Genomic DNA, 24,205 nt, shown 5'->3' with positions numbered 1-24,205 from the left:
GCCTTATTCGAATCATTCCAGTTGACAGTCCCTTGTCAGAGGTTAGTTGGTGGTTTCTGATTGGTTAAAGTTTTCTTTTACTATTCTAACTAAGTTGGGTTTTAGTTTGTTTATGTAGAAACCGAGCGCACTGAAGCTCCCTCAGTCTCAATGCCTCTCATTTAATTATTTTAACAAGAGAAATATTCTGTGTTCATATATATTGGAAAATTTAACGTTAAGGTGTCAATTATTTACAACTTGATCTATAGATTAAATATAATCCCAATCAAACTTTTAGCAAGATATGTTGTCGATATTTCCAAACTGATTCAAAAGACCTAGGATCGTCAGTACAATACTGAAAAGAACAAGGTTGGTAGGTTGGTGGATGATACGGTTTGGTTGTGTCCCTACCCAAATCTCATCTTGGATTGTTGCCCTCATAATCCCTACGAGTCATAGGAGGGACCTGGTGGGAGGTAATTGAATCATTAGGGTGGGTTTTTTTCTGTGCTGTTCTCATGATAATGAGGAAGTCTCACAAGATCTGATGGTTTTATAAAGGGCAATTCCCCTGCACTCGCTGTCTTGCCTGTCACCATGTAAGACATACCTTGCTCCTCCTTTGCCTTCTGCCATGATCGTGAGGCCTCCCCAGCTGTGTGGAACTCTGAGTCCATTAAACTTCTTTTTCTCTATAAATTACCCCATCTCAGATATTTCTTTATAGCAGTGTGAAAATGGATGAATACACTGAACTTACACTATGTTATATCAAGACTCACTATAAAACTGCAATGATGAAGGCAGTGTGGGAGTGGTGAAGCAATAAACAAATAGATCAAAGAGATCAATAGAACAGAATGGATAGCTCAGAAAAGACCAAAGCAGCTGCTGTCTATCAAAGAAGCAAAGGTAATGTAATGGAGGAAGAACAATCTTCTCAACAAATGATGCTTGAACAATTAGATTTCCCTATGCAAAAGAGAAGGAGAGGGAAAGAGGAGAAGAGGAAGTGATGAAGTGGGGGAAGAGAGAGAGAGAGGGAGGGGGGGAGAGAGAGAGAGAGAGAGAGAGAGATGCCCTACGATGGGGGAGTGATTAAACAAACTGTGGTTCATCCATATGCTGGAATACTGCCCAGCAATGAGAAGGAAAGAGCTATTGACACATGCAGCAACCTGGATGAATCCTCAGAAAGTGATGTTGACTGAAAAAAATCAATCTAATAAGGATAATACATTCCATTTATATGGTATTCCTAAAAGGATAAAATTGTAGAAATGGAGAACAAATCACTTATACAAGGGTTAAGAAGGAGGTGGAGGTGTGAGGGAAGACAGAGTGGCTCTGAAAGGGTAACATGAGAAGTCCTCCTGATAATGGAAATGTTATGCATCAGTGTCAATATCCTGGTTGTGATATTGCACTATGGTTTTACAAAGATGTTACTATTGAGGAAAATAGAGTAAAAGATCTGGGTATCTCTCTGTATTATTCTTAATTTTTTGGAACTATATAGGAATCTACAATTATCTCAAAATACAAAGTGTAACTAAAACATCCTTTCCATAAAAGGGTTATTGATTATAATAGAATTAAATCTATCGACTTTGAAAAATTAAAGGGGAGGTAAGGCAAGATTTCTGAGCCAGCAGGAAACCGAAACTAACTCTTAAGCATTGGAAACATGACAGGAAATTCTTACTCAAACTGAGTAATTGTCTCAGTCCATTCATGCTGTTATAATAAGATCTCTTATAATGGGTGATATGTAAACAATAGAAATTTATTACTTAGTTTTAGGGGCTGGAAGACCCCTAAAAGATTTGTTATATCCTGAGGACCCAGTTTCTGCTTCCAAGATAGCATCTGGTTGCTCAGGCTTCACGTGGCTGAAGAGACAAACTCTGTGTCCTCCCATGGTGGAAGGAGCAAGGCAGCTTCTTTCAACCTCTTTTATAAGGGTGCTAATTCCGTTCATGAGGGCAGGGCCCTCCAGGCTTAATCACCTCCTCAAAGGCCTCACCTCTTAATCACCACAGTGGGAATTAGGCTTCAGCATTAATTTTGGAAGAACACATTCCCACCGTAACAGTAATTTTGAGGCTTAGAATCAGAAGGTAAATTGTTAGCCAGTTCCTAGGAAAATAGTAGGCAGTGATTTGGGGAAGAGGATCTAAATCACTGGAGTTACTGAGAATCATAGAGGTATTTACAACCCCTCTGCCTGTCAGCAAATTTTATCTCAGATTTACATGGAGAGAACAATTCTACAGGAAATATTTAACCAGTCCCAATTAAAGACATGGAGTCATGATGATTAATTTAGACAGGTGAGTGTGTGACACATAAAAGTCCTTGATAAATGGACTGCCTATCCACCAATTTGTCGTTCATGTAGCTATTCATGTAAATGTGTGCTCATCTATGTGGGCATATGGCACGATGGTAAAAATTTTTTTAAAGTGTGCTCATTACCTATTCATCTTCTTTCTACCTCACTTTCTCCCTTTTTTTTTCTTTACTTTTGTTTACTTCTTTCATCTCAATAGGTTAGTAAGGCCCAACTGACTGAGTACAGGCTAGAGATTTGTTGATTTCTAGTCTCTTCTAGTCCTCTTTTAAGGAAAATATCATATGGCTTTGGGACAATTTCTTTATCTCAGAATGATAGAAAAACAAACCAGGATGGAGGGAGCATCAAGGTCAGGCAGTGTTGTTCTTCTTTCTAAATGAAACACTTGACAAACCGAGCAAAGACAGTCATTTATATTTATTAAAGTGTCTGCTTACAGTAGAGGCAAGAGTAAAATGAAGCTAGGTTATGTATGCGTCGCTGGAAACCTCAATCTTCTGCATCAGTCTGTAGTGTTCCCACATGTCTGGATGGTCCGACAGCATTTCAGAGACTTCTGGCAGAAAGAAGTAAGTTCTTCATTTTTCTCACAACTGTTCTTGCATGTCCCTCTAAGTTTGTTGCATTTCTCATCAAAAAATGCATTCTTGGCTACACGAGGGAAGGAGCCATTTGGATTAATTCCCTTTTCAGACACGTGTGTTTACCAGATACAGTTGTATGACTAGTTGGTGAAGATTTTTTCACAAGCTGTCATAGTGCCATATTCTACCGGTCGATGAGATGGTAGGGGACCTGATTTTTATCTGATATTTCAGTCTTGTAGTCACACAGGGTAAAATACCAGAAAGAATACATTTGTCTTTCAGCATTTGAGACCAAGCTGTGTAGGAGCTTTGGGAAACCTAAGCTATGGTTCTAGGATCGAAATCTGTTGGGGATAATTATCAACTGGTTCCCATAAACACTCGCAGAGGTGGCTCCTTTTCCCAGTGCACTCTTAGAGGCTGCTACCTGGTGAGAGTAGAGCAGGAGCTGAGACTGAGGAGATAGCTCCAGACCAGAGCAAAGGAAGGGATAAAGATACAAAAAGAAAATGAGTTTACTGTGCTAGATAGAAGCTTGCTTGGGAGGCTCAGCCTGATTTCTCCTCCATATTGCACCAAAGCATCTACTGTGGAAAACTTGTGCTTTAGAGAAGGAGGGTGCAGCATGTTCGGAATGCTTTTCTAAGATTTTCTCTGTTCAGTTTGCATAGAATTCCAGTTCCCACCTTAGGGCTTTATCAGTAGCAGTCTCAAGAGCAACCTGCTTCAAGTTAAGGACAGACAGGACATCTTACCAGGATCAACATTTTAGAGTTGCCCAATTTGTGTATACATAATGAAGGCATCAGATGTACAGAGATTGCATTTAATGTCTATACTATAATGTACATATATTTAATGTCAACATATAAAGGTGCCTAATTCACATCTACGTAAAACTTACAGCCAGATGGATTAGTGCCAGCATTATCCAGGATGAGCACATCAGTTCATAAGTGAAAATACTCCACTATTTCAAAGCTCGATGAACTCTGGCTCTCACTGCCAGGGGTCTATGTTCTCTCTGCCCTACTGTAAGGCAGATACTAATATACTATACTATAGACTACAGTGTGGTATTCAGATAAAATCTTTTGGTTTAGTATAGTATTATAGTATAGCTTAATATATACTATAAAAATACTAGTATTATAGCATATACTAGTATAAAAGTGTATACTATAGTATTATACTTGTATATATACTATACTATATACTAGTATATAATACTAGTAGCAATAATATACTAGTATAATATAGTATCTGGCCGGGTGCAGTGGCTCACACTTGTAATCCCAGCACTTTGGGAGACTGAGGCGGGTGGATCACAAGGTCAGGAGTTCGAGACCAGCCTGACCAACATGGTGAAATCCCATCTCTACTAAAATTACAAAAAATTAGCCGGGCATGGTGGCATGTGCCTGTAATCCCAGCTACTCAGGAGGCTGAGGCAGGAGAATTGCGTGAACCTGGGAGGCAGAGGTTGCAGTGCAGTGAGCCAAGATTGTGCCACTACACTCCAGCCCAGGCAACAGAGTCTCAAAAAAAGAATAATAATATATATATATATATAGTATATATACTAGTATAATACTATATAGTATATAATACTAGTATAATATTATACTATAATATAATATTACATTATACTATAATATATTACATTATACTATATTATACTATACTATAATAATATTATAGTATAATACCATATTATAATACTAGTAAATAATTATAGCATATACTATGCTATACTATAATACTATAGTAAACCAAAAAGATTTTCTCTAAATTCGATTATAGTATAGTATTATACTATAGTATATCTAATAGATAATTATTAGGTTATCTAATAATTATATAACAAGTGTTATGTAATGATAGATATAAGAATCTATAATTATATAATATAGTAAATAATTATCTATAATTTTATAATTATAGTATTATCTAATAGATAATTTTATAGTTTTAAATATCTTTTTTTGACTAATTATATAATAAGTATGAGTGATCTGAAAAAGATACCTCTGGCCAGTTTCCAACGTGCACATCAAAGCCAGTGGCCTGAATACAGTAGGTCACTGTGGGTCCTATATCCTCGTGTCCTGACACAGAATCTCCTCTCACAGGCTTGTCACAAAACAGACCAGAGCTATGAGCAGCTGATGTGAAAAGTTGAGCGTTACACATGGGATCGTATATCACTGGCATCTGGCACAAATTGGGACTTACTGTGGGCTCTGAGAATCCCTTTCTTTAGGTCTCTGGAGGCTCACATGAGCCTAGTCTTACGCCTTCATTTTGGAGAGGATACAATTGGAGCCATCGGAGATTCCCGGGAGCAGGAGAAAGTGAAGAGAGTTTCGATATGGGAAGGGCGTCTTTAATGCCTCTTACTGTGGCAAGGCAGTTGGGCTCCTGCCCTGGCTTTGTTTTGGTTATCTATATGACTCTGAGAAGCAGCCCGTCTGAGGCACAATGTCTGCATCTGTAATAAAATTTGTAAAATGGACCTTCAAACCCAAAAAGATTTTCTCTAACTGCCATTAAATTAGAGGTAGGATAGAGTTTTCCTTAAAGGCACTGGCATTGGAAGACTAGATGCATTTTATGTGAAACTCTCATCACAGTACGTGGCTTGATGATATGTGATTAAGAAATGGCAGTCCAAGTTATGCTGCTTTACCTGTTGCCATGACTGGCATGCATGCATAGGTGTCTCTAAGCTCAGATCCTTACCTCTCTCTCCTCCTTACCTGTCTCAATCTCTACCATAACTATATTTTAAAAGGTTCATAGACTGCTATCCTTGTTTTTAATTTTTTTTCAATTTTTGTTTTTGTTAGTGAGCATGAGACTGGATGCCAAAAGACATGTTTCCTGGCCTTCCTTTACTCTTTCAAACCTGTGACAGCCCCTCCTAGATAAGAATGTAAAATGCAAAGGAATTACAGAAGAGGCGTTGGGGGATATCACCTCTTGTAGTAGATGGGTTGATCACACCCAGGCGTTCACTGAAGGGGACCCTCTCTCTGGGACACCGCCTCCGATCACCTTCCCTGTAAAGATGCCCATTTTACCTGGGGTCAGAAAGAAGAGCACAACAAAGAGAAAGAGGAAAGTCCTCATGACTGGGAGCGTCTTGAGAGATCAGCGCCGTGTCCATGAGGAAAGAGCAGCAAACATCCGCATTTATACATTTCTCCAGACCAAGTAACATCTTGATCAGTGAGGCTTATCAGAAACGAGAGGATTTCCATGCTCTGCTGCACAGAGCCCAGCCAACCTCAGTGGGTGTCACTCAGTCTACAGCTCATCATTTTTTCTGATTCTGGCAAGTTTTCAAGAAGGAAAGTGGGGATAAAGGGAGGACAGAGTAAGGCAGACACAGAAAAAGTAAAAATATCTGGAGTCCAGCAGTTTGATTTCTAATCCTGGCTGCGCTTCTGAACAGCTTTTGGTTTACTCATATGTAAAATGAGAGTAATTATACAATATCTCAATGCTTCAGTTAAGAGCTGATGAACCACAGTGAGGTGGAATCTGAATTCCAGATTCAGTCTTTTTGAGCTTTGCAAACTTGGCAAAGGGCTTGACCTAAGCATATATTTGTTAAAAAATTTGAATCTTGCTGTATGCTGCACGCTTTTTGTGCTGGGTCCTGCCATGCTGCCCACCTGCATCATGGCACCGTTGGCATAGCAAGGGGCTGGTAACCATCATGCCTTGCCCTAGACACTCAGGGCTTAGACACTCAACTCCAGTCCTTTGCATATTCACAGCCATGCCACTGTGGGGTGGATGGTGGCTGGAAGAGGATAGTAAGGGGGAGGCCAGGTGGGGCCCAGGGTGCCAAAAGTGAGGGACGAGTGGCTAAGAATACTCCCAGGAAGGTGAAAAGGGAAAGGTGGTCTGGAGTGCACATAAGCCATGCTTCCAAAGTCCCAGAGCATGCTCCACTGTCCCATCAGACTTATTTACAATGCATATATTCAAAGGTAAAGTTATTAAGACTTTCAAAACAGTGACTGCAGAGCATTAAACCCCAAGTTAAGGCAGAGAACTGTGACTGCACTGGGCATTTACCTAGGAGGTTGGTCCTGATGCAGGCTATACAAAATGCCTAAAAGCTGAAAGCCCTGAGACTCGGCCCTATCCCCTATGTATACAGGCATTAGCTTGGATTCTGAATCTGAATTGTTTGCAAGTCACAGCAGCAACAAAAAAATGAGTGCCTTCCTGCATAGGTCAGAAAAGGTTCATGGTGAATTAATGAACTTGAAAAAGTGTTTACAGAAAACTTAGGTTCAAGGCTGAATAGAGAGAAATGTGCAGGTAGTACTAGTGATAGTAGCCAGGAACTCTGCTAAGTACTTTATATACCTTATCTCAGCAAGCCTCTTAAATGCTCTGTGACTAAGTACCATAATTATATATTCATTTTAAGGGTTAGGAAACTTGAGGTTCATCAAATTAAGCAACCTATCCAAGGTCATATACTTTGTAAGTCGTATACTTTGTAGTCTATATTTAAAATTTTTTCTACTTTACATTACAGAAATGAAGAACAGAACATCACGTAAATATAGGCAACAGGGTAGGAATAAGCAGAACTTATTTGAGGGGAAGATGGTATAAATCTTGCTTTTCATTCCACTTTTTTTGTGTGTTTTTTTGGTGTTTGTTGTTGTTGTTGTTTTGAAACAGGATCTCGCTCCGTTGCCCAGGCTGGAGTGCAGTGGCATGCTTATGGCTCACTGCAGCCTTAAACTGCTGGCTCAGGTGATCCTCCCACATCAGCCTCCCAAGTAGCTGTGACTCCAGGAACATACCACTGTGCCTAGCAAATTAAAAACATTTATTTATTTATTTATTTATTTATTTATTTATTTATTTTTGTGGAGACAAGGTCTCACTGTGTTGCTCTGGCTGGTCTCAGAACTCCTGGTCTCAAGCAATCCACCTGCCTTAGCTTCCCCAAAAGCTATGATAATAGACATAAGCCACACATCTGGGCCAATACCCATTTCCTTAATGAATTTAAAATATGCAGTAATTATGGCTTTGGTGTGTGAAGTGGTATCTTACAGGAAAGGGGACTCAGAACTAACTGGACAAAATGATTGCTGCCCCTCCTTTTCTCCCTGTGATACTTGTAGACAATAAAAATGAAAGCTAGAAAAGTGAGAGTTCACATTTACTGAGTTCTTACATGGTACCAGGCCTCCTTCTAAGCATTCCACATGTTCAAAACACTTCTGCGTTATAATCATACTAGATTCTTACAAAACCTTGAGAGGCAAGCAGAGTTTGTGAGTGGGTTCTTATCTTCTCCCAGAAAACAGAAGCTGGAAGAGATGAAAGGAGTCACTAGCTTCCAGCCCCTGCATTAGTATGGCAGAAACTAGCATGGCCTCTGCTCTTTCAACCTCTAGCCTGGTGTTCTCTCCACTACACCAGTTAGGCTCCCCAAAATAAAAGGCTTTCTGGATGCCAAGGGTTGTTATCCATGATATCATCCCTTGATCCTGGGAAATGGAGCATATAATTGTGCTTTTATTGATTCGCTTCACTGATCAAGAGCATCTCCTCATTACTTTTAAATAAAAATGAGCCTCTCGTTTGGGTCTTCTCAAGAAATCCCAATCTCTATTCTGAAGAGTCTTCCCTAAAAGATGGCCCTGATCAGGAAGACATTTTATTTCGTATTTGCCGTGTTCTTCATTTTGGTTCAACAGCCATCAGGTAAATAAAAATGGATGGGATTTCGATTGGGCAGATTATAAAGCCTGATGATTCTTCGATGTTTGACCTTAATGGTCAAGCTCTCATGGTGCCTGTCATGGGAATTTCTTAGACCTACAGTGACATTTTCTAGGAGCAAACTGCATATAGTATATATTTTTTGTGATTTGTTTTTGCTGGTTACCTGGAATGCTGACCTTGAGAAATAGAATAAAGATTGCAACTCTGTGATCTACTGCCTCCTGATATACCATGTCACACGTGGAGTTGGGAATGTTTTATACAGTGTTAATTCCTGTGTTGATTTTAATCTTCAAAATGTATTTTGTTTTGAATTTAGGGTGCCAGGCAGGACTTGAGTTTTCCGAACCATTTCCATCAGGTAAGTTAAATATCTTCTATATAATTATTTTTTCTCTTAGGAACTCTGGCTCTGTTAGCTCTCTCTGATGTCTGGAGACAAAGAGGGGACAGAGATAGTGGTGGAAACAGAATTGTCTGAAAAACCAGTTCATTAAGTTGTCTTCTTCTCTTTTTCTTGTTCCAAGGATAATATTTGGATATTTTTGATTTCATAAAAAAAATCTTTGTGACTGGACTGTAATTTGGCCATAGAGATGTGGACTCAGTGGTTTTTCCCACTAGCTGTTGGTGTTCACTAAACCAAGTTCTTAGATTTAGTCTTGTACCAGCCAATTAGCACTGCTCTGTGAACATGTCTGCCCATCTCTTGCAAGCTCTGCTTCTAAGTCTGGTAATAATATATGTCACAAATGCATGAGGTTAGTTGACGGAAGCTCAAATTAAAGAGTGAGGTTGCTTCAATGAAAACTCAGCACCACTGCAGAAAAACTATTCATAACGAATAGTCCCCAGATCTTTTCTTTTTCTTTGAAGTCATCTTACACAGAAAGAAAGCACATTGTAAACAAAACTAAAAGAAATATTGTAGACAAAGTTGAAAAGGTTTTAGACAGAATTTCAAAGTGAGAAACATTAAGGTTGCTACTAGTACTTGAGTGTTTGCTCTGTACTAGGCATCCTGTTAAAAACTTTTCACGGAGTTTGTCATGTAATCCTCAAAACACTCCTATGTGGTAGGTATTATTATAACAAAAATATTTGCATATAATATTCCATTTGATCCCTAAACAGATTTAAAAATGTAGTCAGGTGCTTCTCGAATGGCCACTGGACAAATGAGAATGTGGACCTTAAGAACCTGGCGATTACTAGGCCCAAACAAGAGTTGAACCTAAGTTTCTTAACTTCATCTTCGAGGATCTTTTCAAAACCACAATATACCCCTCCCATTTTTGTCTAGCAAACTTCACAGTCATATCAGGTATGTATTTTTATAGTTCTGTAATACGTAGGTCTCTTTGTCTGCCTGTGGTTTACTTTTGATCCCTGCAAGATGACAAACACTTGGAGAGTAGGAATTGTGATGATCTGTTGCTTAAAAACTAACTCTCCCCAACTCCCTCCTGCAAAAGGCAGGAGCTCTTTTTGAAAACTCTGGGCCCGTTCTTGAAAATATTCCTTGTAATCATACATACGAAGTCTCCCTTTTTTTTTGGTGGTGTTTCACATGTTCCCCATTTCTAGACATTTCCTGGAAAGCTCCGTCAGCAGCTGTTTCTTGGCACAGGGAGGTTTGCCGTCTGCGAGTCGTGCAAGCTCGGTCGGGGGAAATGCAGGAAGGAGTGCTTGGAGAATGAGAAACCCGATGGAAGCTGCAGGCTGAACTTCCTCTGCTGCAGACAGAGGGTGTGACAAACCAGACCAGCACACTGATGGCCATAGAAGCAGGCCTGGGTATTCAAAGACGTTCAAGGGAAGTTATGTGGTTTATCCAAATCACACAGTGAGTGAGTCTCAGAATCAGTCTCATTTCTTTCTCTCTTTGTTTTATTTTTATTTTATTGCTTATTTTTAAAAGACGACTGGTTTTTTTTTTTGTTTTTTTTTTTTTTTTTTAGATGGAGTCTCACTCTGTCACCCAGGCTGGAGTGCAGTGGCTCGATCTTGGCTCACTGCAACCTCTACCTCCCGGGTTCAAGCGTTTCTCCTGCTTCAGCCTCCCAAGTAGCTGGGACTACAGGCTTCTGCTGCCATGCCCTGCTAATTTTTCTATTTTTACTAGAGACGGGGTTTCACCATGTTGGCGAGGCTGGTCTCGATCTCCTGACCTTAGGTCATCTGCCCGCCTTGGCCTCCCAAAGTGCTGGGATTATAGGCATAAGCCACCACGCTGGGCGAGATGACCTTTAAAAAAAATGTGTACCTAGTATCTGCTCAGTCAGATACCACTACTATGTATTTGTAGAGTACCTTATGATTTATGAAATATTTTCCATACTTCTCTCATATGACTCATGATTACCTTACGAGGTAGGTTTTATTACTCCTATTTATATTTGAAAATATTGAGGCTCAAGAGGGTGTCAGTTCTTCAGAGTCACAGCTAGGATCCAGTAACTGGTGTGCACATTGCTGTCTTGTTCTGTGTATCCATCTGTATGTACTAACTATGTTAATGGAGTAATAACTCTATCAAATACATTATTTTTATATTCACATTGTTTCTTGGTTTGCCTAAATACTGTCATTCATTGATTCTAGTACTTATGGTGTATTTACCTGTGAAAGAAAATGATTAGAGATTAACTTAAAATGTTCAACACAGAATGTACATAAATGGTTGACTGTATAACTTTTGCCTTGTGAAATAAAATCCAGCTTCACAAAATAAAGGTCAAAATTACCAGCCCTATGACCAGTGACTTGAACTTGGTTACTTAGTTTTAACGGATGAGACTAAACAATGTTTTGTTTAACATTTGGGCCTATTATTTGTCTCCCTGTGCTCAAATCTGTTCCTTGTTTTTTTTCTGCTTTGCTGAGTAAAATGGGAACTATTAAATGCAAACTACATTTTCTAGGCTTCCTGACTTCTGGCTGGTTTTGGTCACTGTAAGTGTCTCCTAGGAGAATGGGAGACTGAAGAAGGGAGGGCAGTGTGTATCTCTCCCCGACTCCCTCTCTTCTCTAGCAGTGGCTCTTCCCGCTCAGCCAAGCCCCTGCTTCTCTGTCTTCTGCTCTCACTTGGCAGTCCCACCGCAAGTTTAGCTTCTGCCAGCCAGTGCTCCTCCCAGGCTCACACAAATCCTTCCGTGTTTCCTCAGACCTTAGGGCAGCGGGAGATTTCAGCTGTGACTATCAGTAAGTTTGCCTCATTGCTCCCGCTTTGCATGGTCATCTTTTCCAACACTTTATCTGTACGTATTAAATTCTTTCTTTGGAACTATCCATTGGGGGAAACCTTTTCATGCTTGATTGATTCAATTTTTAGATTCATTCTATTTACATATGAGCCACTGTTCTCCAAAAGAGATTTGAAACACAGCCCTCAAGAAGCCGAGAGTGTTTCCTACATTTCTACAAGAATTACCCCAGGGCAGTGGGAAGTAGGGTATTTGATCTTAAGAGTCCAGTTCACAGTAATTATCTGCTCGCAGATGCTCCTCCTCCCCAGGTCTCCACAGTGCAAATGCAGCTGCTAGCTTACAGAACACCAGGAAACTGGAATACTACTTACTCATTCCAAATACTGCATTGTTTATCGTAAAAAATGCTCTGGAACCTAGTTGAAGTTTCTTCTAATGAAAGATTCATGTGAGTGTCTCAAAGTCATACAACGTGGTAGACCAGTAGCTGTGCCCTGATAATGACCTCATGTAGCATCCAGATGGCAGCTTCAGGGGACATTTCCCACAGGTGCTCGCCTAGTCACAAATTATCCCCTTTTGTGGCAGGCCAGGTCTCACTAATCCAAGCCTCCATAACAACTGTTTTAGTACTCACTAAGTGGTTAAGTTAAATATTAAAAGCTTAAAAAACAGTGCCCTCATATAAAGGCTGGAATGTAACAAAATTCCAACCAAGAGTTTTGCTTAGGCCTTTCCTGGGCCTTAAAGCATGACAAAATAACGAAGGAGTTCTTAATAGGACTCGTTTAGGATTAAACAAGTTTGTGGGAGGTCTGAAGAACTCCCTAAACATCAGTGATTTAGCAGGAGACAAGATAAGGGTCATCACCCCAGCACCTGGACCCATTTTGATTAAGTACATTTACCGAGGCTCCAGAGGAATGTGTTCAGGACTCAGACCTTAGGTATAGATTAAAAGAAGTTAATCACTTAGGTCTTTAGTTGAATGCACACTTACACATAGACATATAGTTTAGAAGATATATAAGCTCTGGAAAACTTTGTAATTTTAAGTTGGTCTGGTGATAATTTCCAGGCCTTCTCCCTGTAACTGGTTGCAGAAATAAAAGCTCTCTTCCTCCCCAGTTTATTTGCATCTCGTTATTGGGCTGTGAGAAATAGCAGCCCGACCCTCAGTTTGGTCCAGGGACACTTTTTCTTTACACTTTAGATTCATGGAAGCAAAGAAGCTGAAAGTAAAAGGATGGAAAGAGATTTGCCATACAAACAATAACCAAAAGAAAGCTGTAGTGGCTATACTAATAGTGCACAAAACAAACTTCAAGACACAATTGGTACCAAAGACAAAGAAGGGCATTTTATAATGTTAATGACTTAACCCATCAAGATAATATAACAAGTATAAACACATGCCCCTAACAACAGAGTGCCAAAATACATGAAGGGAAAACGGACAGAATTGAAGAGAGAAATAGAGAATTCAACAGTAATAGCAGTAGACTTTAATATACCACTTTTAATAATAGACAAAACAACTAGAAAAAAGATTAGCAAGGAAATATAAGATTTGAGCAGCACTGTAAAACAATTAGACCTCAAAGTCATCTGTGGAACACTGCATCAGTTACAGCAAAATACACATTCTTCTTCTGTTCACATGAAATATTCTTTAGAATAGACTGTATGTTAGATTTAAAAACAAGCTCCCTCAATACATTTAAAAGGATAGGAATCATACAAAGTATGTTCTCTGAACACAATGGGATAATAGAAAGAAATTTGGGAAAGTCACAACTACGTGGAAATTAAACAACACAAGTGTAAATAAATGATGGGTCAAAGCAGAAAACATAAGGGAACATAGAAAATATTTTAAAGGGAATCCCCAAAACATTTTAAAATACACAACACAACAACAACTTACCAAAACTGTGAGATACAGCTAAAAAAATGCTTAAAGGAAAATTTATAGTTGCAAATGCCTATATTTATAAAGAAGATAGATTTAAAATCAGATAGATTTAAAATTCCATCTTGAGATGGAAGATGGAATTATTTTCCATCTCAAGAAAATTAAGGAAGAGCCAACTAAACCCAAAGCAAGCAGAAGGAAGAAAATAATAAATATTAGAGTAAAAATAAATGACATAGAAACTAAGAAAACAATAGAACAAATCAACAAAAAAAATTTATTTTTTGAAATGATCAACAAAATTGACAAGCCTCTAACTAGACTGACTAAGAAAAAAAGAGAATACTCATATTACCAAAATCATGAGTGAAAGAGAAGTTTTACAAATGATCTTAGGAAAATTTTTTTAAAAGTATTATAAAGGAATACTGTAAACAATTGTATGGCAACAATTTTGATAACCTAGATGAATAAATGCCTAGAAATGCATACATATCAAACCTAATTCAAGAAGATATAGAAAGTCTAAAATGAACCAATAACAAATAAAGTGCATGAACTGATAATAATAACACTAACAAAACTCCCACATAGTAAAACCCAGGACCAAATGACTTCACTGCTACATTGTAAAGATGTTATTCCATTTTCTTCTGCCTCGATTTTTTTTTTTTCAGACAGGGTCTCATTCTGATGCTCAGTGCAGTGGCATGATCTCGGCTCACTGCATTCTCTGCCTCTGGAGCTCAAATGATCCTCCCACCTCAGCCTCCTGAGGTGAGAGATCACAGGTGCCTGCCACCATGTCCAGTTAATTTTTGTATGTTTTGTAGAGATGGGGTCTCATTATGTTGCCCAGACTAGTCACAAACTAAACTCCTGGCTCAAGTGATCTGCCCACCTTGGCCTCCCAAAGTGCTGGGATTACAGGTGTGAATCACCACACCTGGCCTGGCTTGCGTATCTTTTGATGAGAAGTTTGCTGCAGCTATTCTGCCATCTTTCTACCGGCAGGAGGCATATATGCCTTCTCTGTTGACAAAGTAGAGGATGTCTTTTGTTTTTGTTTTCTAATGTGCTCCCTTCTCCTAGTTCTCCTAGCTTTAATATTTTGTTTTGCATTTTTTAGATTGTTTATTGCACCAGTGCTGTACAAACAAGTGTTGTTCTTCCTCTGGTTTCTTAATTAAGAAATTAAGACTTTCTTTTCCATATAAGAGAAAGATTCTTGCAAGCTTTCATTCTTTCTCACAGTGGCTGCTCTTCCCCTCACCCAACTTACATCATGAAATACTCTGATCTTTTCTGTAAGCACCCACTGAGTCTATGGAGAAGACATTAAACGTTGGTGTGAATTTCTCTTTTGTCTCTGACTCCAGAAGTTTATATTGTTTCTCCAGTTTATACTTGCTCTTAGCAATTCTTTACAGACTTTACTTGAAATCTTTTAAATCATATTCTGGGGGTAATCCGCTTCAGTGAGCAAGCTCTCATGTTCTTCATTTTTTGGAGGTTCCTGTCTTTTCTTATATTTGTAGGTAGGTGGCTGACTTGTGACCTTAGCTTTCCAATGAGTTCAAGAAACTGAATATTTGCAGGTTGCCATGTGTTTTTCTGTGTATTTGTTTTGTGTGGGATGATTTTCTTTACATATTTCTACATCTTAAGCAGAAGCCATTCTTCTTTTAATAACATATTTAATTTCTTTAAGAGATATAGAAATACTTATATTTTCTGCTAATTCTTGTGTCAATTTTGGTAAGTTAAATTTTTGAGAGAATTTTTCCATTTTATGTAAGTTGTGAAATGTTTTGGCATATACATGTTGACAAAATTTTTATATTATTTTAATGTTTCTTGGATCTGTAGTGACAACTTCTTTTTCATTTATTCTGTATAATTGGGCTTACATTGTTCCCTTTTCTAAGGTTCTTAGAGCATAATTTTAAGTCATAGATTTAAACATTTCTTCTTTTCTACAATAAGTATTTGGATACAAATTTCTTTCAAAGTCATTGTTTTGTTGTGTTCCACAAAATTTGATATATAGAAATGATTTCCAATTATTCTCATTGTTCATTCTTTGATGCATACACAATCTAGAATTATGTTGCTTTATTTCCACATATTTGGAAATATCCTAAATAGTTTATTTTATAGATTTCCAGTTTAATCACCTTGTGGTGAGAAATATACTCTGAAGAATTTAAGTGTTTTTAAACACATCAATATTTGTTTTATGACCTAGTATATGGTTTATATGTATGAATGTATCATATATACTTGAAAAAATGTGTATTTTTCAGTTATCTTATGACGTGTTCTATAAATATCAATTTAGTCGATGGAATGGTGGTATTGTTCAGATGATGTATGACTTTGCTAATTTTTCCCTGTGTTCTATCAGTTGCTGACAGACTGGTGTAAAAATGTTCTGCTATAAATATAGAAATGTCTATTTCTCCCTTTAATTAAATCAAATAATATAAAAACATATTAATGGTTTTTATGTATTTTTGATGGATTAACCCTTTTCTCCTTAAGCAACAGCACTCCACGCAATAGAGTGTCAAAACAAAACAAAACAAAACAAAAACCTGCCCATGTACTCCTGAACTTAAAATTAAAGGTTTTTGTTTGTTTAATTTTTTTTAAGAATAGGTTTTACGTAAAATCATGTACTAGGAAAAGGATGGTGGTTATGTATCTTATTGACATGGTAATACTTGAGATAAGACTTGAAGGAAAAATGAGAGAAGTCTAAACAAAGACACAGGATAGAATATTCCAGGCAGAAAGGCAGGGTTCTCAGCGTTTCTCTCCCATAAATGTGATTTAGATAAAATCTGATCCATCAGCCCACGCTTGAATCAGTGGAGCATGGAAAATAGTTATGTTCCCAACGAACATTACAAACCAAAGTTGACTTCCAGCCCCTTCAGGGCAGTAGAACATATTTTAATCAATGCCCCTTGATAAAAGAGCTTGATTCCAGCTACTGCACTTCCTTCTTCAGCTCTCCCCTGATTCCTGGAGCCATGAAAATATTTTTCTTTATTTTTGCTGCTCTCATTCTTCTTGCTCAAATTTTCCAAGGTAAGAGGGAAATTCTTTTAGAGGTAGAGATGATAGTCTGCTCAGGATGTCTTTTGAGAAGAAAGCTTAACTTTTACAAAGTTGAAGGTTCCAAGGCAAACCAGTCACTGAAAATCTTTTCCTGAGCTCAGACACAAAACAACGGGAGCACATTGACCAGGACGTCTCCAACCTTAACAGTATCTAGTCAACTTCCCTCAACAGCTCTGCCAAGGAATTCAGACTTCTTTGTACTTTTAGATCTCTTTCCTCCTTTTATAATCTGCAACGCAGGTTCAGCACTTTTTTTTTTTTTTTTTTTTTTTTTGAGATGGAATCTCACTCTGTGGCCCAGGCTGGAGTGAGTGGCGCGATCTCGGCTCACTGCAAGCTCCGCCTCCCGGGTTCAGGCCATTCTCCTGCCTCAGCCTCCCGAGTAGCTGGGACTACACGCACCCGCCACCACGTCCGGCTAATTTTTTTTTGTATTTTTAGTAGAGACGGGGTTTCACCGTGTTAGCCAGGATGGTCTTGATCTCCTGACCTCACGATCCGCCCCTCCTCTGCCTCCCAGAGCCCTGGGATTACAGGCAGGAGCCACGCGCCGGGCCAGGTTCAGCATATTCCAAAGTGAATTAAAAAAAAAAAAAAATCTCCAAGGCAAATGCCAAACATATTTGTTAAGTTAGGGAAGTACAGCCTTTGTAGTCTAAATTAAACCGAAGTTATGTTACTAGATCCTCAGACAGCTAATTTTTTTTCAGGTCTGAGTCGTTGGTCCAAATATCTTATCCATAAATTATTTTAGACTTTTTGGCTTTCACACACTGGTTGAAAATTACACTATTAAAACCACTAAACTAACATCTTGCTTACTAATCTCTTAAGTCTTTGCATCTTTGAGATTCTCTGCTTGATACAACCACGACTGTGTTCCTAAGAAATGTTTATGTCCATACCTCCTCAACTATCCTTCGTTCCTTCTGTTGTGAAGCTTTTCCTATTAGAGGTTCTCCATGCATCACGAAGCCCCCTGTCTGCTCCTTCATGGCTCCTGAATTTCTATATTTCTTTAATATACATTCTGTCCTCAGTAGTCCTAGAAAACCAATAGATATTGAATGTGTGCTAACCACTTACAAGAAATTGTTCTGTCCACTACGATAAAGGTAGGTAAAATAAAAAGGTAAAAATATAATTAAAGCATGGACATTGACCTTAATTTGCTTGAAGTTATTAGTCTATTCTTTCTGTGTTGTTCAAAAAGACATTGCCTGTAGTGGTAAATAAGCTTTCAATACATTTAACATGTATGAGTAAGTATATCAATGAGACAGGAAAATACACAAATAACTTTAATATGAAACAGTTTTCACAAGTGCCGTAAAAGATGCAAAGTATAAAGAGAAGCCATAGATGTGGAAACTTGGTTCTAACTAGGAAATACAGAAAGGTTTCCTGGTAGTACTGTACTTCTGTAGTACAAATACTGCAGAAGTAGTATTTGTATTGCACATTTGGAAATAGATAAGACTAGAACTAAAGAACAGAGCCAAAGAACAATTTCCCCATGAAAGTTTCAGTGACTCCATTATTTCAGTGACCTCCTTGACCCCATGAAAGTTTCAGTGACTCCATGAAAGTCTCAGTTGTAAAATCAGTTCCCTATTTTCTGCCCTCAGCATCTTTTCATAGATGTCAGACAATGCTCCGGGATAGATAAACTCCTTTTAAATTGTCTTCCCCACCCACTTTAATCAGTACTCCAGTTTATTCAGATCGGTCTATAGATGTGGAGGCATAATAGCTACCTGCCCACAAAACTCATCTCAGATGTATTTGAATTACAATAATAAGCATAGTTTGGGCACAAATTAGAACCACTACCATCACCATAATCACATAGAATCTCAGAGTTAGAAGTGAATTTAATGGTCAATATAAAAGGCAATAAACATAGGTTGTTAGGCCAAACTGTATGAGTTTGGATCTCAGTGCTAACGTTTATAAGCTGTATGTACCCTCTGTTTTACTTTCCATTCTATAAATGATAACAATAATAGCATTGTTTTGAAGATGAATAAACTTGTTATGCTAATTAGAAACTAACTTGTTATAATCAAGAATCTTAATAATAGAGTGACTGAAGAAAGACAAAACCTTATTTCTCTTTCATGTAAAAGTCCAAAAATAGCTAAGTTGGCTAGGTGAGGGTAGAGGGTTCTCTTTCACCGAGTTTTGTTGTGATTTGGGCTGAAGGTCAACCCTGCCATCCTAAACAGTTGACTGTTTTATTTGGTTCCAAGGATGTTCTAACAGGCAGGGTTAGAAAATATAGAACATGATTAAGATTACATAGAAGCAGTTCACATCATTCCACTCCTTTTTCATTTTTCCAGATTTGTTCATGTGGACATATAGAAATAGGAAGCTAGGAGCTGATGTGATTAGCTAAATATTCATGTGTCCAGAGAAACTCAGAGGTTCTATGACTAAAAGTCTGAAGGTAAAAATAACTGCTTTGGGACAGTTTGACAATCTTTCTATATAACTGCTTGGGCAGTGGCAGGCACATACTCTATGCTATGTTAGAGTTTACCATTGTTTAACTGTCATTAGTTCTTCTACTTATTTTTTTGTTCTCTGCCATGATTCAGTATTCAACACCCTATACATGATTATATATATGTGTGTGTGTGTGTGTTTGTGTGTGTGTGTGTCAATTGATTGTTCAGATGCCTGATAAATTTCAGTGATCTATAGCTCACAGTATCCCAAGTTCAACTTTGGACTATTTAAACATTTCTCCTTAATTGGAGCAGAAATCTAAGTCCCTGAAATTTCTTTCCATTAGTCTTTGCCTTAACTTGGCACTAACAAAATATATTCCACATGATAATATTTCAGATATATGGCAGCTAATATGTACTGTTCTTCCCCCAAAGTTGTTATTTCCAGGAATAAACGTTACTCCTTTTGAGAATAACTGCTACTTCTTCCACTATTTTTTCCTAAGACTGTATCTTACCAATTAAAAAAGTTCCTGTTTTGACATATTTTTTTTCTCTTCAACCTAATCTCTGTTATGAATGAATACACATTGCCTATGTCCCTCCAAATTTGCTTGCCAGAACTAAAAACATGATTCCATTGGTGTTCTTTGCACAGTAAATTTGAGAAGGACTAGCATCATGTTGTTTATCTTTCTACCTAAAACTGTGAGACTCCAAAACCATACGCCAGGGCATATGATCTACTATTGGTCTGCCTGTAATGTAACAGAACAATCTTTAACTTTTGCTGTAAATCAGAGACTACTTGGAGACACGAAAAAAAAATCTGTTGATAAGGATGGTTCATTGGAATTAGAAAGTACTTTGTCACCTTCCTTGGAAGAAACATTTTGTTTCTGTACAAGCTAGATATGATTTTGACATATGAAAATCTTTTCTGTTTTTTCCAATTAGCTATTTAATAAGGACATTGATTATATTGTACCAGGGGTGTGAGCTCAGACATGACTATTCAGATAACATTTGATTTTTCTAATTTCTAGGTTTATAGTCTGTGTCTCTAGGAGTTATGGTAATGAGGAAGTCTGAATTTGGCCTGGGCAATGTAATTTTATCTTATAGTTACTAATTAATAGATAACTAAAGACAAATTGCTTTCTTTACTTAGCCAGGACAGCAATTCATAGAGCACTAATTTGTAAGAGAATGGAAGGTCACTGTGAAGCTGAATGTCTTACCTTTGAAGTAAAGATTGGGGGCTGTAGAGCTGAATTAACACCATATTGCTGCAAAAAGAGAAAGAAAGATTAAAAACTAAGCACCAGCTGCAAGAATGAAAGAGGTGAAGATTCTCTGGCTGCGATATCAGTGGGACAAATCTCTCTGCACCGTCTCTCTTTGATCTGCAAAGTTTGGATTATCTGAAACCATGTCAGTCCAGCTTCCAATGCTACAGGGAGATACCCTTCCTAGGCTGTGAACTTCTTCCAGGCAGACACTATATCTTGTTGACCTCCGCACTGTCAATTCCTGACACAGGGCCTATTCATGATTTTTTTCACTTTATAAAAAAGTGAGCCATTGAATAAATAGATAAAACAGATGGAATGGAATGGTTGGACTGGCACTCAGGTGAATTGAGTTCTAAAGTTATAGCTCTGGCTTTAAACAGTTGTAGGACACTGGGCCCTCTGTGCCAAGATTCTGATATCTATAATGTGAGCAGATTGAACCTCTCAGTAAAGGGAATACCTGCCAGATGCTAATTGTGGCTGCTTCAGCAGTATCACTGTCATGTACTCCTTTCTCTCTTTTATAGGTAGGAATTGTTTAGAGTCTTGTTCATTTACCTGTTAGATCTAAAACATCAAGTTTTAGAATGAAATGCACCCATATCAAAATTCAAGTTGACTGCAGGTGGAGCAATATCTTCATTCTGGCCATTTGCAGTGAGAATGGATCAAATCATGGGTTTCTGAAGCAGTAAGTTCCCTAAAGGTCATCGAATTCAATGCCCTTATTACAAATGAGGAGAGTGAGACTCAGGAAGGTTATACAGTTACTGACTTAGTCACATTTCTATTCCAACTTTGGGCTTTCTGGACTTGTCTGCTTAGCATGTCCACAAAATAGCATGCTGGAGGGTAACAGAACAACAAAAGGCAATCCTAAAGATGGAACGTTTCTCAGCGTGTTCAGGTGAACAGTTAAATGGAGGAAGAAATGGAAACAAACTGAAAAAAAAAACATAGAAAGAAAAAATGAAAAGACACTTTCTAAAATCTCTGTTGTGATCCTGCAATCCCTGCCCTTTCAGATGATAACAATGATAACAATGGCAAACCAAGGCTTGCCTTTTCCCTAATTTGCCAACATTTGGAGTCCCAGCTTTCGAGCAGAGGAAAGCATATATCACAGACTATTTCATCATAGAAGTCTTATAGCACACCCTCCCAGAACAGAAGAAGCAAAATCCCTCTGCGCTGCTCCAGAAAATTTTCTTCTCTATTCAATTAAGCTGGCTTCCTATAGAGATGCAAATAAAAGAGAAAAAATATCTGGAATAAGACAATGTGTAAAATGTTTTAAAATAAGAAATAAAATGTATTTTTGAAAGATCTTCTGGTATTGCCACTTGTCTTCATGGTGCTAATTTTCTTATTCTTAAAACTATGCTGGAGGAAATTATGTAAAGTTATCTGCCTTAATCAGAGGATTTTTCTGTTTCTGCATTTTCCCTAGAAATTCCTTATCCATTGTCTCACATAAAACTAACTGCCTTTGAGAATGTAAGTGTGTTTAGGCTTTCTCATTTCTTCTTTTTTTCTTTTTCCTTTTCTTTCTCTGTCAATGTCAAATGACTTGAAATACAGCATACATTTCCTGTCTCCAGTGTTTTCATACCCTATTTCCTTTTCAACCTATAGAAATGTCTTAAAGCCAGGCATGGAGGCTCATGCCTGCAATTTCAGCACATTGGGAGGCCAAGACAGGAGGATCCTTTGAGCCCAGAAGTTCAAGACCAGCCTGGACAACAGAGGGAGACCCCATCTCTTCAAAAAATTTTAAAAATTTAGGCCGCGTACAGTGGCTCACGCCTGTAATCCCAACATTTTGTGCGGCCGAGGTGGGCAAATCATGAGATCAGGAGCTCGAGACCAGCTTGGCCAACCTAGTGAAACCCTGTCTCTACTAAAAATATAAAAATTAACCAGGCATGGTGGCACACATCTGTAATCCCAGCTACTCGGGAGCCTGAGGCAGGAGAATCACTTGAACCCAGGAGGCAGAGGTTGCAGTGAGCCAAGATCATGCCATTCTACTCCAGCCTGGGTGACAAGAGCAAGACTCCGTCTCAAAAAAAAAAAAAAAAAAAATAGCCAGGTGTAGTGGCTCACACCTGCAGTCCCGATTGCTTGGGGGTTGAGCCCTGGAAGTTGAGACTGCAGTGAGTCAGTGCACTCCAGCCTGGATGACAGAGTGAGACCCTGTTTCAAAAGAAGAGAAGGAGGAGAAGGAGGAGGAGGAAGAAGAAGGAGAAGGAGAGGAAGAGGAAGAGGAAGAGGAAGAAGAAGAAGGAGAAGGAGAAGGAGAAGAAGGAGAAGAGGAAGAAGAAGAAGCAGCAGCAGCAGCATCAGCAGCAGTGGAGAGGAGGAAGGAGGGACGGGGAGGGGAGGGGGAGGAGAAGGAGAAGGTGAAGGAGAAGAAGATTATTTTAGCTGTCATCATACTAATGGAATTTCTCTTTATAAAGCTACCAGGTACCTCCTTAGTCACTTAATAGTAGCTGTTCTCTTAATAAATTTCCAGGGCTGACTCCAGTGACCTACGGCCAGTATTCATCTTTCAGGCCTTTTCTGAAACATTTTACAAGGTGATCTATCTCCTGCACCTTAATTTCTCTCTCTTCTGCCTGTGAGAATGTTTGTCTGCTGGACATTTCTCTTTGTCTTCTCCACACATTCTCAGTCTTCTTTGCTGACTCTTGCTAATATTCTCTTGGCTGGGATTGCTTTCACCTATGTTTCATTCTCTTCTTATTAAACATGTTATCTCTAAACAATCTCCTCCATTCCATTGGTTCTCACTCTTTATGTACTAATGACATGGTGTTACTTCTTTACTTTTATGACTTCTTTGCTCTGTGGTGCTGTGCTGAGACTCTGAAAACTACATTTGTCATACTTCTTGGCCAGTTAGCACCTTTAATGAAAGGTATTAGCAGGAGAGTGGAAAACAAAATGAGGAGTGAAGGCATCTGTTCCTATGCTATTTTTGTCAGCAGCATTCCAATGGCACCAAATGGTTGGCTCCACGCTTCAGGCTTTCTATTCTTTCCACTTTTTCAGCAGCCCCACAAATGTGCTAGAAAAGGACCAGCAGCATCTTAGCTCTACCTCCTTGGTTGTAAGAGGACCAGCTGAGCTACAATCTGCTTTTCTATGCACCTTGTCTGTCCACGCACCTGTTGGACCATGTCTCCTCCTCAGAAGTCTGAACACTGGCTATCAAGTGCCTCTGCCTCATTTGCCTGCACATCAGTCATTGAGCATTGCTCCCGTAAAATTTTAAGCATGACTTATGTGGTGTACCCCACTAAGAGACTTGGGCACCTGGTACTGTGTCCCCCCCCTCATAGGTTCAAGCTCTAGCTACATACAAGGAAGAGAATTTTGAGCAGTAGCCCCCAAGAGTACCTTTACTCCTTTGTTCCTATGTTTAAAAGTGATATCGCTTTTGTGTGGTTATCTCTGTGCCTTTTCAACCTTCCATTACTTATATATCCAATTTAAGTT

At 38.6% G+C, this 24,205-nt stretch overlaps 3 protein-coding genes across 3 annotated transcripts; 2 read left to right on the top strand and 1 right to left on the bottom strand.

The window, feature by feature from the left end:
* Positions 1 to 2,743: 2,743 nt before the first annotated feature.
* Positions 2,744 to 6,072, bottom strand: LOC112630531 (beta-defensin 106A). Its single transcript, XM_025394884.1, has 2 exons — positions 6,012 to 6,072; positions 2,744 to 2,992 (listed from the first exon to the last, which is right to left on the bottom strand). The coding sequence occupies exons 1-2, from the start codon at positions 6,058 to 6,060 to the stop codon at positions 2,844 to 2,846; spliced, it is 198 nt and encodes a 65-aa protein (XP_025250669.1). The 5' UTR covers positions 6,061 to 6,072; the 3' UTR covers positions 2,744 to 2,843.
* A 2,483-nt stretch (positions 6,073 to 8,555) lies between these two features.
* LOC112630597 (beta-defensin 105A) lies at positions 8,556 to 10,494 on the top strand. The gene is made up of 3 exons (XM_025395009.1): positions 8,556 to 8,676; positions 9,017 to 9,062; positions 10,332 to 10,494. Exons 1-3 carry the CDS (start codon positions 8,607 to 8,609, stop codon positions 10,450 to 10,452), a joined length of 237 nt encoding a protein of 78 aa, XP_025250794.1. The 5' UTR covers positions 8,556 to 8,606; the 3' UTR covers positions 10,453 to 10,494.
* A 6,359-nt stretch (positions 10,495 to 16,853) lies between these two features.
* On the top strand, positions 16,854 to 20,720 carry LOC112629805 (beta-defensin 107A). Its single transcript, XM_025393401.1, has 2 exons — positions 16,854 to 16,917; positions 20,578 to 20,720. The coding sequence occupies exons 1-2, from the start codon at positions 16,860 to 16,862 to the stop codon at positions 20,718 to 20,720; spliced, it is 201 nt and encodes a 66-aa protein (XP_025249186.1). The 5' UTR covers positions 16,854 to 16,859.
* Positions 20,721 to 24,205: the final 3,485 nt, after the last annotated feature.

Source organism: Theropithecus gelada, chromosome 8 (genome assembly GCF_003255815.1).
Source record: "Theropithecus gelada isolate Dixy chromosome 8, Tgel_1.0, whole genome shotgun sequence".
In the NCBI taxonomy this organism is placed as follows: domain Eukaryota; kingdom Metazoa; phylum Chordata; class Mammalia; order Primates; family Cercopithecidae; genus Theropithecus; species Theropithecus gelada.
The sequence above is the reverse complement of the archived record's forward strand: the minus strand, read 5'-3'. Positions and strand labels throughout refer to the sequence as shown.

Excerpts from the sequence above, each read along its gene's own strand:
- LOC112630531 (XM_025394884.1), bottom strand. The coding sequence starts at position 6,060 with ATGAGGACTTTCCTCTTTCTCTTTGTTGTGCTCTTCTTTCTGACCCCA. Across the intron at positions 2,993-6,011 it reads GCTCTTCTTTCTGACCCCAG|CCAAGAATGCATTTTTTGAT; the intron begins GTAAAATGGGCA and ends TCCCTCGTGTAG.
- LOC112630597 (XM_025395009.1), top strand. The coding sequence starts at position 8,607 with ATGGCCCTGATCAGGAAGACATTTTATTTCGTATTTGCCGTGTTCTTC. Across the intron at positions 8,677-9,016 it reads TTTGGTTCAACAGCCATCAG|GGTGCCAGGCAGGACTTGAG; the intron begins GTAAATAAAAAT and ends TTTTGAATTTAG. Across the intron at positions 9,063-10,331 it reads GAACCATTTCCATCAGGTAA|GTTTGCCGTCTGCGAGTCGT; the intron begins GTTAAATATCTT and ends TGGCACAGGGAG.
- LOC112629805 (XM_025393401.1), top strand. The coding sequence starts at position 16,860 with ATGAAAATATTTTTCTTTATTTTTGCTGCTCTCATTCTTCTTGCTCAA. Across the intron at positions 16,918-20,577 it reads TCTTGCTCAAATTTTCCAAG|CCAGGACAGCAATTCATAGA; the intron begins GTAAGAGGGAAA and ends TTCTTTACTTAG.